General features: G+C 37.1%; 2 protein-coding genes across 3 annotated transcripts; one reads left to right on the top strand and one right to left on the bottom strand.

Moving 5' to 3' along the window:
- Window positions 1–957: 957 nt before the first annotated feature.
- Window positions 958–5,297, top strand: LOC112515714. 2 transcript variants are annotated; one of them, XM_025122621.1, is made up of 10 exons: window positions 958–1,098; window positions 1,538–1,582; window positions 1,756–1,885; window positions 2,828–2,879; window positions 2,990–3,065; window positions 3,184–3,266; window positions 3,549–3,645; window positions 3,769–3,814; window positions 3,918–4,000; window positions 4,801–5,297. In XM_025122621.1, the coding sequence occupies exons 1-10, from the start codon at window positions 1,047–1,049 to the stop codon at window positions 5,103–5,105; spliced, it is 969 nt and encodes a 322-aa protein (XP_024978389.1). In that variant the 5' UTR covers window positions 958–1,046; the 3' UTR covers window positions 5,106–5,297. The 2 variants fall into 2 exon arrangements, with proteins under 2 accessions (XP_024978389.1, XP_024978390.1); XM_025122622.1 differs by lacking the exon at window positions 1,538–1,582.
- Window positions 5,298–5,753: 456 nt separating this feature from the next.
- LOC112515647 (granule-bound starch synthase 2, chloroplastic/amyloplastic-like) lies at window positions 5,754–12,737 on the bottom strand. Its single transcript, XM_025122553.1, has 8 exons — window positions 12,420–12,737; window positions 10,320–10,578; window positions 8,380–8,444; window positions 8,206–8,283; window positions 7,971–8,081; window positions 7,653–7,697; window positions 7,148–7,321; window positions 5,754–7,019 (listed from the first exon to the last, which is right to left on the bottom strand). Exons 1-8 carry the CDS (start codon window positions 12,699–12,701, stop codon window positions 6,063–6,065), a joined length of 1,971 nt encoding a protein of 656 aa, XP_024978321.1. The 5' UTR covers window positions 12,702–12,737; the 3' UTR covers window positions 5,754–6,062.
- Window positions 12,738–13,424: the final 687 nt, after the last annotated feature.

Genomic DNA, 13,424 nt, shown 5'->3' with positions numbered 1-13,424 from the left:
TATATATATATATATATATGGGTCTAATCAAATGAGAAAAGTTTTGTTTATGGTAACCGTGAGATCCAATCTCAACCACAAATCAAAGGTTAAATTAGGAAATTAATAATTTTAGTAATTTTAACTTAAAATATTAATTAAGGGCATTTAGGGATTTTATAAACATCCTCTCTCATCTCTCATATTTCCTCTCTCCGGCGAACCTTATTCCGATGAACCTTATGTAAACACAAAATACACATTATGATACCTACAAACGACATTCACTGTGATATCCAAATATACATACAAGATGCACAATGTGATATCCTTTGTAAAACAATGAAAATAACAAAAATCCACACGATGATACATTTCATAAAACAAAGAAAAATAGTTTGTGATACATATGAAACATTATGAACGTTATGACTATGATATACTTTGATTCACAAATGTCTTTAAAATACGATGTATATTAGGTTATTTATATACTAGGTAACTAATTTTTAATTAAATATTTTCTTCTAAAAGAATTAATTAAATATTTTGATTAGTTGTCATTTGTCAAACATAAAATTACTATATCACCCTTAAATATCTCAAATGAGTCGTTCACATTGCATCGCACGGTTATCACAAACTAATCAGTTCTTCCTTTAATGGGTCCATACATACATATATAGGTTGAGTTCCGATAAGAATGAAAGTTATGGTAAGAAAATATCTTCACATTTAAATAAATGATTAACACCAATGAGAAGTACCAGATCAATTTATATATCAAATGTAATTCATTGGATGAAGATGAGATTAAAAGTGATAATAGTTCAAGTCCGTTCTTGGTTAATTCTTCGTCTATATATGCATTGTATTATACCCAACGTTTAAAAAAAATATTATGTAATATTAAAATTCAAAAAGTGTTATAAAGTTGTGAAAAAGGCATGGCTTTCGGGAGAGTGACACTGTCTGGAGGGGATCCATGGACCTGATGCTTATGCTTATGCTTTAGGGTTTCGTTTTACGAACCAAAATCCCCTTTTCCTCATCATCACTTAAGCTCCATGGATTCTTCAATTCGGCTTGACATCTTCGAGATTTACAGGCGCTATTGCGGTAAACCTAAATCCAATTTACTTGTTTCTTACTTATGATAATTCTCTTTTGCTGATCAATAACTGCTATACAGCCTCTCACTTTGAAGTTGTTTGAATCCTCTTCCTTTTAATCATCGAGAATTTCTGTTTTGTGGAAGAGAAAGAGAATAATTTAACAAAAAACATGTTCATATTATGTTGAGTTTGAGCTGGAAAGTTGAGTAATAGATGAAGAATGAACTTCAAGGAGTAAATTAGGGTTTGTAGAGAAGGGTGATTCCTTGATCAATGGAGTTGCAGGTTTCTAATTTCCTTTACTTGGCTATTCAAAAAAGCTTCTATTCTAGGTTGAATTAAGTGAAGAGAATGGTTTGGCATAGATCTCCTTTCGTGGAGCTACCATGGTATAGATTGGAGCTTGCTGTTAGTACTTACTGATATGGCGATTTGCTGTCTAGGTTTCTACAATCCTTTTCATGGTCGGGGTTTGCAAGCTTATAGTAGTAAGATATAGTAACGAATTTACTGCTTTATTATGCAACTGTCCTCCAAATATAGTATGTAATCATTTACATGTGTGTGTATATCAGTATATGTTGTACATGTATCATTATGTTTGTAGATATGTATTTGAAAACCAAATCTACATCATCTATTTTTTGACGTTCTCTTGTAGATATCACATTGAATGTGTATGCTTCTGAGGGGGATGGTTACAGGCAAGTCAATGAGTCGATGAAAGCTAAATTAGCCAGGGATGCCTTGTCCAAGCTCCTAGAATTGGTTGAGTTGAGGGTGCATAAAAGGTATCTGCTGCTTACGTTTCCTGTACCCCACTGAAACTCAAAATAGACAAATGTTTAGTTTGGTGTTCACACACAAGAACAATTACCGTGCTTGTGTTTCAATGTAACTACTACTAGTTAGTGTTCTTTTAATCGACATCTTCTTTTTTCCGTTTGTGAACTCATGATGGTGAACTCTCAAATTTACAATGATGATTGGTTCAATATAAGCCATTACTTAACTGTGTACTCATCCATACTCTACTTTCTTTTCTTTTTTTGTGGGGGAGATGAATTTTCATTCCTTATCCTACCCATTCCCATTTCCATCCCCTTACAGCGAACCAAGCGCCTCCTTAAGTTGTGACCTTATCCCAACAGTTGCAAACGTGCATTTGGTATGCGGACCGGATTGAGCAGAGTGTAGGCGGGTGAAAATTTGTGGAAGATTTTAGGGTTTTAATTCGACACGGGTAGTTTAGTAGTTTACGAATCCTGTCTCAATTTTTGCTCCACCTATTTTGGTAGGAAAGAGAAAATGCAGTGTTGTTACATTCAGGTCTTATCCCAATTTATTGTTCCGCCAAACGTGGGACAAGTTTTTTACTGTCCTGTCCGATGTACCAAACGCACAAATGCCTTGATGCACCTGGGTCATCCTTTTATTTGTTAATGTATTGATTGTTCTGATGCACCAGATGGTCTACTGCTACAATATAAATAAACATAACACTGACAAGTTGAAGATTTGATCAGATAGGATGACTTGTGACCTGACCTGCGTTAGTTGTAGCTTGTGGTCAAATTTCTAGAGTGCATGTTCACAATAAGACTATGCTTGCCTGTTCTCTTATTCTCATGTTGTGGTTTCAACTTCTAGAAGCTTAAATATTCGTCTTTGAGGATGTGAGGTCGATTGAAATTGATCCAGATTGATGAACACTGTTTTATCATGCATGGCAGGATGTCAATTCTTGAAGAAATTTCGGTCCTTATGTCAAGGCTTAATCTGATGGTGAGATGGTGATCATTTTCTGGCCTTGTGACCATTGACGTGTGTGAAAGCTCTAGCAATTAGAAGTTGAATACCCATTTATTACATTCTTACTCAGAATAGTCTTGCAGGTAGACTCTCGTGAGTTTTCAAGATTCTATAATTTTGTATTCTTCATTTGCAGAGAAAACGGTCAAAGAAGCATTAGTAAGTAGAATGTCATCCGAAACTTGATAATACTTTGTATCATCCTACTTCTCTTTACTCCTATGACAGTCTTCTATAAACTTAATCTGAGTTACTCGTATCTTCAAATTATTCTCAGCTGTAAGCAGGGCAATTATGGCTTGGAAATTAGTATTGTCTGGAAGATTCAGATTACTCGATCAGTGGTGTAGCTTCGTTGAGGTACTTTTACTCAGTACTGGACTTGTAGATGCTTCTTAGGTGCATCTGTTAAGTAGAAAGAGCAGAGAAATAACAGCTCCTAGTTTATATGAATTTCAGTGAGTATATACACCGACGCATATATATATATATATATATATATATATATGTGTGTGTGTATGCATATACTGGTTATGGTTCTCATTTGAACTTTTTCCAACATCCAATATATATATATATATATATATATATAAATAGTTACTTTGATTATTGGTCAGCTAATGCTTGGAATTTAACATCTAGAACAATCAGCGGCACAATATATCTGAGGATACATGGCGGCAAGTATTGGCGTTTAGTCGTTGTGTGCATGAAAACCTTGAAGGATATGATCCTGAAGGTAATAACACATACACTTGCTATTTTCCACCTAATTGTTAAGCCTGTCATGCAGGTGCAACTTCTTTAGCAAATACTGGCGTCGTTTCTCTCTAATTTGGTGTTTGTATATGGTTTGTGTTAGGCGCTTGGCCTGTTTTGGTTGATGAGTTTGTCGAGCACATGTATAGGTACAACATTTGTTCCTAAAACTCCTTAATTGTCACAGAAAACCTATTTTCATACATTTGCTGTTGAAGTGATTGAGGATTTGATGTTTATTGTATGGTGCAGGATAACTGGATCTGATGATACCCATAATTTGTGTTGCAACTGTGGTGATTCAGAAGCCCAACCGATGTACGACTCTTTAACTGGTAAGTTGTTACTAGAAAGAACAAATTAGAAACTAGAAACATCTCTGGTTCTCTCTTAACTTTTGAGGTAGAGGTCAGGTCTGTGTACATCACACCCATAGACCATGCCTCCGGGTGGGATATACTAGGCTTGTTTGGTTTGGTAAACATCCCAGATCCTCCATGCTCTTTGAGGTAGAGGTCAGGTCTGTGTACGTCCCACCCCAAACCCAGCCTTCGGGTAGAATATACTGGGCTTGTTTGGTTTCATAAGCATCTCTAATCCTCTCTACTCTTTGAGGTAGAGGTCAGGTCTGTGTACATCCCACCTCAAACACCAAACCCCACCTCCATGTGGGATATACAGGGTTTGTTTGGTTTTGTAAAAATCTCTGATCTTCCTACTCTTTAAGGTAGAGGTCAGGTCTGTGTAGACCCCACCTCCTGGTAAGATATACCAAGCTTGTTTGGTTTCATAAAAATCTTTGATCCTCCCTTCTCTTTGAGGTAGAGGTCAGGTCTGTGTTCGAGGTCAGGCTTGCATACATCCCACCCTCATATCCCACCTCCGGGTGGGATTGGTGAAAATCTATGATCCTCTAACATCTCTACTCGTTAAGATATTAGAGGTCAAGTCTGTGTACATTCCCCCTTAGACCCACCTCCAAGTGGAATATATTGGGCTTGTTTAGTTTGGTAAACATCTATGATCCTCTCTACTCTCTAAGGTAGAGGTCGGGTATGTGTACATCCCACCTCCCGGTGGCATATATTGGGCTTGTTTGGTAAACATCTCTGATCCTATCTCATCATACTTGCAGGATTGAAAGTCTTTTCTGGGGTGAAGAGAAAGTTACATGATGACATGGAAGGCCAAGAATTTGAACCATTTGATGCATTTAACAACTCTAATACCATGATGAACTCCAAAAGAAGGCACACAGATTCCGCTAACAAGTTAGTAAATGGATATCAGCAGCAGATTACTCCAACATGTAACAAGCCATTGGGTTGCTCAAAGCCCCCGTGTGCAGTTGAGGGCTGCCTCTCAAAAGGTTTTTCCGAACTTTTCTCAGGTCGGTCGTGTTTACAGTATGATCATGAAAATAGAGTTTCTTACACATAGAAAACAGTTATATTCTTGGTTGAGTTGGCTATACTTCCTGCCCAGATTCATTCTCGATGCCATAATCACCCATTTTTGTCAAGTTCTTGGGTTTAAGATAGGGGTTGTAACATTCGATCATTATCTAATCTTACAATCGTGTATTATGTGATCTATATACATAATAAAGAGGCTCCCCTACATCTTTGTACCAGTCATACCTGTTTTTCTCACTTTTGCACACTTTTCACAAGCCAAAGGTCTTTCACGTTTGAGGTAGAAGTCAGGTTTGTGTACATCTTACCCTCCACATACCCCACCTTCGATGGGGTATACCGGGCTCATTTGGTTTGTTTTGGCTTAAACAACGCTCAACTCTTTGAGGTAGATATCAGGTCTGCATACATCTTGGGGCCGGTTTGTTAGCAGCTTAACAAACTTAATGAGAATCAACTTATTCGGTCAACTATACGTGACTGTTTGATAGTGGCTTAGTGATATAGAAAGTGGTTTGTTCAGTAAGCTTCGAGGGTGGAGCTTTATGCAGAAAACAAAGTTTTTTTCAAACCTGCCCCTCCGAATTAAAAAACATGTACCAAACAAAAACCTTCTCAATCTATATAGACAGATTAATCCACACAGTCAACATTATACATACTGGACTTAATAGAAAACCAACTAATCAGCCCCAAACCCCACCTCCAAGTGGGACATAATGGGCTCGTTTGATCTGCTTTGGTTTGAGCAACTACTCGACTCTTTGAGGTAGAGGTCAATTTACATCTTACCCTCCCCAAAACCACCTTCGGGTGGGACATACTGGGCTGGTTTGGTTTTAATAATTTGAAGCATTGTATCCAGTCAACATATATCATTAGGGTATGATTCATGGATTCATAGGCTTTTTTCTTCCTAAATCTACTCCTTTAGTTTCTATCGGGATTTTCTGATTATTGTAAGCCTTTAGCAGAACCGAACTTACCATTGGTACTTGGCAGCAACGAAAACTTCCTCATAGCGATGGGCAGCATTATCCCAACCGAGGTCTTGCGTCATTCCACGCCGCTGAATCCCCGCCCAACTCTGCTTGTACTCCCGGTAAGTTAACAAACAATTCCCGAGTGCATGGATCAGCTCGCTAGCCTCGGCTTTGTGAAATGTCCATCCTAATCCTGATTCATTGTAAGGGTCAAACGGCTGTACTGTATCTCTCAAACCACCCACAGCATGTACAACAGGTATGGTTCCATAATTCATAGCATAGAGTTGGTTAAGCCCACACGGCTCGAACCTTGATGGCATCAGTAATATGTCCACACCAGCAGTTATCCGATGAGCAGTTTTGACCGAGAAACCAACCCATCCTCGGATTTTGTCATTGTGCTGGCTCTCCATCTGCCTAAGCATCTGTTCGAGGTCCGGTCTCCCGGTCCCTAACATGACGAGTTGCACATCCTGGTCGACCATCCACGGAACACACTCGGCTATCAAGTCGACGCCTTTTTGAACATCAAGTCGTCCGATGAAACCGATTAAGGGAACATCATCGCGAACCGGTAACCCGAGCTCTTTCTGAAGTGCTGCTTTGCATTGTGGCTTCCCGATATCGAGAGTCTCTAGAGAGTAATTAGTGTAACCATCGGATGTCAAGTGAACGTCGAGTTCAGGGTTCCAATGTTTCATATCAATTCCGTTGACGATACCTCTCAGTTTCCAATCGTTTTCGCTAATAATTCCGTGTAGTCCCCACCCGCCCTCAATGGTCTTTAGTTCCCACGCGTATCCATGACTCACGGTAACTACACGATCGGCGGTTTTGAGACCCGCAGCAAAGATGTTGAAGTGCTCACCACCCACAGGATCGTACAATCGAAAAAGATCCAAGTAGTGCGTTGGTAGATCCACATGACCAAAATCAGCCACTGGACCACGACCCTGTAAATCAAAGATGATGTACGAATAAGATGCGTGCACACCTGAACTCTCCCCCAATAGTAAAGTAGTAGTTTTTGTGAAAATGTTTGCTTCCCGAAAAATGTTCAAGTTGCATCAAGTTAACCAACCTGATGAGCTATGTTATGAATCACAAGAACAGATCTTGTGTATCGCATTAATCCGTTGTCACGATAATATGCTTTTAGATAAACCGGTAACAACGCGGTATGCCAATCGTTTGCAATGAAAACCAAATTTCCGTCTCCATAGCAGACTCCGCCACAAGGCACATACCACGGAACCTGTAGGTGAACAAATCCTCATTTTCGTATGAATAGATACATGAATCACAAGACAATAAAACCACTAAAAAATAGAGGCGATTTTTGTCTTCCATCACCATTTAACCATTAAAACTCAAATTTAAGTTTTAGTATGCTACTGTAGCCTCTCAATTTTTCGGCAAAGATGTCAAGTGATGGCACAAAATGAATCATAGTGATAACACCTTAAGGGTCGTAATGTTTTTGCACTGCAACGGAATATACTAGTTGTAACGTGTGCCACCGCATCACCAGTAGATAACCCCTCACTCGAATTTCGAAAGTAGTTCAGAAAGTTTCTAAGTCATACCTCAACGGCTGCTTTGCAAAATAAAACCATGCGTCGAAGAATATCCTACAATAACAAATGCCAGTAGACATCAGAAACTACAAAACAACACGATTATAATCAAATGGTGATTGGCCCAATAGTACATGGCCTCCTAGGAGATCAAAAGGTTCAAACATAATCAAAGATAGGAGTGCGTATGTGATTTTTTTCATATATAAATATTATATATATTTCTGAAAAAAGCAAGCACGATATAGTCAAGATTTGTATAAATGGTCACCTTGTCCGTAATTCTTGTTACTTGTTAGAACTTAAGCGACATGAGTAGAAGTTTACCTCGCGATTTCCTCCATATATATTACTTCCCAAGTTGTTAAACATGTGAGATCCAATAAAAACGAAATCTACACCATCGATATATGTTTGAAAGTACTGCACCTCCACCTCCTGAAATTACAAAAACCCAGTAAATCCACAAAGAGGTAGAGTCTGGAGGTAACATGTACGCAGATTTTGCCTCTACTCTATAGATATATATACAAACTACAAAGATACGTTTATGGTTGCATACCTCCCCATCAACGTTGTATCGTCTCCTAATTCCTGTATCTTGAGGTTCAACATAATCACCATAGAGCGGTACCACTACCTAAATGATTGTCAAAAAGCCGAAAATTAACACTAGTCGATATTCTAGTGCTTATTGCAGGACGCATGGTAATCGGTTTGAAAGTAAACAAGTTACCATTACTCTATGCCCACGTTGAGCCAAAGCCTTTGGTAAAGCGCCAGCAACGTCTCCAAGGCCGCCTATTAATAAAACTTCTTAGAACTATCTCCAAACTCTTTGTACGCAATTAGCATGAAATGGGCAAAACGACCACACGTACATACATGAAACACACAGATATGCCAAGAAATGTGCAACTCAACAAAATCAAACAAGCACAGTATATCCTACCTGAAGGTAGGGCTAAGATAGTGAGATGTATGCATACCTGATCTCTACTACAAAGGGTAGAGTGACTGTTTCCGTGAAAAGCTTCGATTTGTGCAAAATGCGGAAAAAAAAGGATGCATCTTGCTCAAAAATTTGTAGAAGAACATAAGAACACAAAAGGGAACTTGAAAACACGAAAGAGAGTGCTATGATTTGAAAATTGCGTTAGAAACAAATGATACAAACAGAAGCAAGTACAAGAAAAACATAACCAAGGTGGAAGGACCATGTTTGACGCAACATTAGACCAAAATGGACCAATTTTTTTTTCAAGTGGTGACATCATTTGATTGTAAGAAACAAAGATGTGGATGTTTTTTCCAAAATTATTATTGGTCTATTGGTTAGTTCTTTGTTTTTCATATGTGAGGTCCTTTGTTCAAGTCTTTTATTGCAAATAATTTCATAAACATAATACATATGAAATTAAAAACTAAAAAATTTTCAGAAAAAATTAATAAATCTGAAGTTAAAAGCTGAGACCTAAGAAAAATGAAACAAACAAGATTCAAACTCGGGGCTCGGATGGGAGAAAAGTCATGCAAACCAACTCTACCAAGAGAAACTTGTGTTATCATTGTAGTTTCGGAATATGTATGTTATGCTGTTATATTGGTCAGAATACAAAGTATCGGTCAGGACCGATATGACCGATACTTGATATATAGGTTATATCGGCGATATATCGGTCCAAAATAGCGGTTAACATAATATTTCTTAGAATTATATATATAATATGCATTAATTAGAGTTTAGAAATATAGTTTCAAAATTAAAACATCACATCATCTAAARTGTTCAAAAACGAGCTAATCGCAAGCAATAGGTTCGGCATCCGAGAAAAGAAGCCAAACCGTGACTCCATGAGAAGTCTGAAGTTGTGAGAAGTCTGAAGTCGTGATTCGTGAAGTGAACTAGGTGTCTGTGATGTGTGAAGTCGTAACTCGTAAAGATGAAAAGAAAGGAAGAAGACCGTTGGAAGGCAGACTATTAATTTCAGATCTAATAATATATGTTACCAAGCCCAAAAAACTAAGCCCATGAAATAACAAAAGCCCAAATAATTGAACCCTAAAAATCGATATATCGGTCCGATATATACATCACAATATCGCTAAATATCGGGAAAAATCGGAAAATATCGCTAAATATCGGGAAAAATCGGAAAATATCGCCGATAATATCGGGAAAAATCGGAAAATATCGCCGATAATATCAGGGACAATATTTTGACCGATATTTATGCAACGATATTTTGCCTAGGTCCGATATCCGATATATCGACGATATATTGCGATATTAACAGCATAGGGTTGCACAGAACAAAATGATACGATGACACATTTCACGTTACTATAATTTTTTACACTAAGACGGATGAACAAAGTGATGGCACGTATCCAATAGAGTGGGTCTGACCCTATATTAGACTGGGCAAGACAGAACATGAGTGGGACAAAGGTGCATTTTTCTGTCCAACTAAAGTAGTTGGAACAAGAATCAAGGAGATGGACAAGATTGAGAAATTACTAAACTACCTATGTTAAATTAAAATCCTAAAGTTTTCATAATTATTTCCACCCACCTACCTTACTCTCATCTGTCCATTACACTCCAGTCCAGTTTAACACACCATAATATTTTCTGAGAACTATGCATACGAAGACGAAATTCATGTGAATTACCTGTTTTCGACCAGGGAGCACATTCCGCAGCAACCAATATAACATTCATTACATTTGGACCAGCTAATGGAGGAGATTCGACATCATCACTTGCAGGATCATCAGTCTCTTCATCTGGTATTGATTCACTTGTATTCTTGGACTTCTCATATGTACCATTTGATGTAGCTGATTGAAACTTGCTCCAAAATAAGGTTTCTTCACTTTCTTCAGAAAGAATTCCCTCTTCTTCTGAGTTGATTGTGGTGCTTTCAATTATCTGCTAGAAAAAAAAAAGAGCATTATAATACGTTGGTTATGTCCAAAACCAAAATGGGCACATTATATCTGGGTCTCGGAAGGATAAGATGTACGCAGACTGTACTCTGGTACTTTCAGTTATCTCCTAGAAAATAATATGTTATATCCAAAACCAAAATGGGTCTAGTAAATCTCACCCAGAGGTGGGGTCTGAGAGAGATAATATGTATACAAACCCGTCTACCTCAAGAGTAGAGCTGTTGTTCTCATGAAGACTTTTGACTTGTGAAATACGTGCTAAAGAAAGAAATGCATATATGATAAATTTTGAAAAGCTAGTTAAGAGTAAACAATAACATACGAGTTTAAAATCTACAATGAGTTCAAAGATGGTCATTTTTGACAACTATAGGAATGAGTAAATATACATGACAAACAAAAGAACTCTTTATGCTTTACTTTGAAAGGATTTAGGTCCAGTTTGCTTTGTAGGATCTGATAGGATTTGAAGGATCTAAAATTTAATTCTATTTCAATTCCATGTTTGGTTTGAAGGATTGTTTGGATTTGAAATCACGTGAAATCCCACAAGCAAGGGATGTAGAAATTCCATGGAGGTTGTTGGTATTTTGTGGGATTTCGTAGGATTTGTGAGTAATAGCGTTTTAACATATGTTGAAAACGTTTGTTTTATAATAATCAATTAATAAAAAAGGTAATTTAATTATTTTTATAATCATTTATAATTATTTTTATAAATCATTTATAAAAAATGAAATTTAATTCCATTCCAAATCCTACAAACCAAAACACCAAAAATTTCAAATCCTTCCAGAATCCAAATCCATCAAACCAAACGCCCCCATAAGATTTATATCCGACAAAAATGGACTAAACGAATCATGAGGATTTCTCTCAACTTTATGAGAATAAAGCCACTTTTGGCAACCATAAGCTATCTTATTTTTTTGATCTTATTGAAGAATCTCCGTTCAATCAGCCATAGACTAGTTCATATAGCTTATAAGCTAACTTTTTGAAAAGCTACTTCGACTAGCGTTTTCATAAGCTTCATAGATTTTTTTTCAATTATGCCACTTATAGTTTTCCAAATTATTTTTACATTATCATTTAACTTATAAGTTAGTTGTTACTAAACATGACCCGTTTATATTTATCACTTATAGTTAAATGAGCCCAATATCTCTTATATGCAACTAGCTAAGAGTAAATAGAAATGCATCCAAATGCTTGTACAATTTGGCTAAACTACCACTCAAAAACCTTGCATTTTCAACATGTTTGAGCGCACATCGGCTAGACTTATATCATTTCTCTTTAATACATAATGGAACCTCTCTCCTCTTTTTAAAAGGCTATTTTGAGAGTAATCTAACGGTTATTCTTATATGTATAAAAGCCTAGGGTAATACATAGGGGCCGTTTACCTAAATGTTTACCCGGTAAGTGCTTGCCGATAAGATTTAACATTATAATTTATTTTGATACGTAAGATTTTAGTACTTCAAAACATATCGAATGCAACAAGATACTGGATAAGTGCTTACCTGGATAAGAGTCGCCATATTTACTTACCGGGTAAGACTTTTTATTCTTTTCATTTCTCTTGCCTGGTAAGATTCTTGGCTCTTCTCATGTTCATCCGATAAGGAAATTTATCCGGTAAGCACTTATCAAATAAGTGTTTAGTAAACGGCCCCTTACACTAGGACAACTATACCCATCTAAATATATGTTGGAATCCCTTTTCTCTCTTCTAAACATGCTCTTTTGAAAAAGTATGACAGTAGGGTTCACATGTTTAAAAAAATATGCAGCATCAATTGAGGCACAATATACCTGGGGATGTAGGTCTTTATGCATGGCAAAATTCTTCGTACTTCCATTAATTGTAGCTTGAAGTGCATCATTCGAATCACGACCTCCATCCGTACCAGACTTCCTTTCTCCGGTTGCCTTGATCCGCCGTACTCTTCCACCAGCGGCAGCATTACCACCATCACATACAAATATCAAATCAGTAAGCGATTTTCTGGGTCGGAAATTTAAGGACGAGGGGATCCAGTATTGACGGATTGCATTGTGATCGATCACAAATGGTATGGAACCCATGGACGCCATGAAGGTGTTCGATCAAATGCCTCGGAGATTTTAGAGTTGAAAACCTGAAAAGGACCAGGAATACCAGTGGAACCAATTGAAGAGAGTAGGGAATCTGAAGAAGGGATAGAAAACCAATCGATTTTTTTGGAATTTAAATGACGGGGAAGCCATGGACAGAGGATCACCGTGTCTCCCATTGGATAAAGTGGGTCCGACTGAAATTTGGAATTTACAGAACAAAATTCGCGTTGATTTTGAGAGTTTAAAACCAAAATCTGATCAAATGGGTAGTTGTGGTGGTGGTGAGAGAAGGCTGGGCCACTGCTCGGGTGTGAAGAAGGTGGCCGGTGGCCGCCGGCCGTTTCGTCCACGTTTAAAAGGAGCAGATTATAGCAGAAAATGTAGATTTTTTAATAAATTGTTGCTCTGATAGATTCTTTAATCCAAAGTGTAATTTATATTTGCAAAATAATTGTTTATTTATATATTTATTAATCAGTTATATTTTATTTAAGGGATGTTTGGGATTGCTTATTTAAAACAACTTATGTTTTTTTGTAAAAATGTTTATTAATTTACTAGAAGCGTACTCGCGCAATGCAGCGAGATACATCGTGTTTTTAATATTTCATTTTATTATTTATTTCAGTCGATGTTATAATATGACTTTATGTGATTTTGAGAAAGCGATGATGTTTTTATTTTTGAATAAAATATATGTTTGACGATATCATAAAAATT

The sequence above is a fragment of the Cynara cardunculus genome (assembly GCF_001531365.2).
Source record: "Cynara cardunculus var. scolymus isolate 2C chromosome LG 7, CcrdV1, whole genome shotgun sequence".
In the NCBI taxonomy this organism is placed as follows: domain Eukaryota; kingdom Viridiplantae; phylum Streptophyta; class Magnoliopsida; order Asterales; family Asteraceae; genus Cynara; species Cynara cardunculus.
Note: the sequence above shows the minus strand (reverse complement) of the source record. Positions and strands in the feature narration are given on the sequence as shown.

What these genes read in the sequence shown, in the direction of transcription:
- LOC112515714 (XM_025122621.1), top strand. Translation starts at nt 1,047, where the DNA reads ATGGATTCTTCAATTCGGCTTGACATCTTCGAGATTTACAGGCGCTAT. An exon ending in GAGTTGAGGGTGCATAAAAG is followed by an intron (nt 1,886 to 2,827) that starts GTATCTGCTGCT and finishes CATGCATGGCAG; the next exon opens with GATGTCAATTCTTGAAGAAA. An exon ending in AAACGGTCAAAGAAGCATTA is followed by an intron (nt 3,066 to 3,183) that starts GTAAGTAGAATG and finishes AATTATTCTCAG; the next exon opens with CTGTAAGCAGGGCAATTATG.
- LOC112515647 (XM_025122553.1), bottom strand. Translation starts at nt 12,701, where the DNA reads ATGGCGTCCATGGGTTCCATACCATTTGTGATCGATCACAATGCAATC. An exon ending in ATAAAGACCTACATCCCCAG is followed by an intron (nt 10,579 to 12,419) that starts GTATATTGTGCC and finishes TTTTTCTAGCAG; the next exon opens with ATAATTGAAAGCACCACAAT. An exon ending in TTTGCAAAGCAGCCGTTGAG is followed by an intron (nt 7,322 to 7,652) that starts GTATGACTTAGA and finishes GTTCACCTACAG; the next exon opens with GTTCCGTGGTATGTGCCTTG.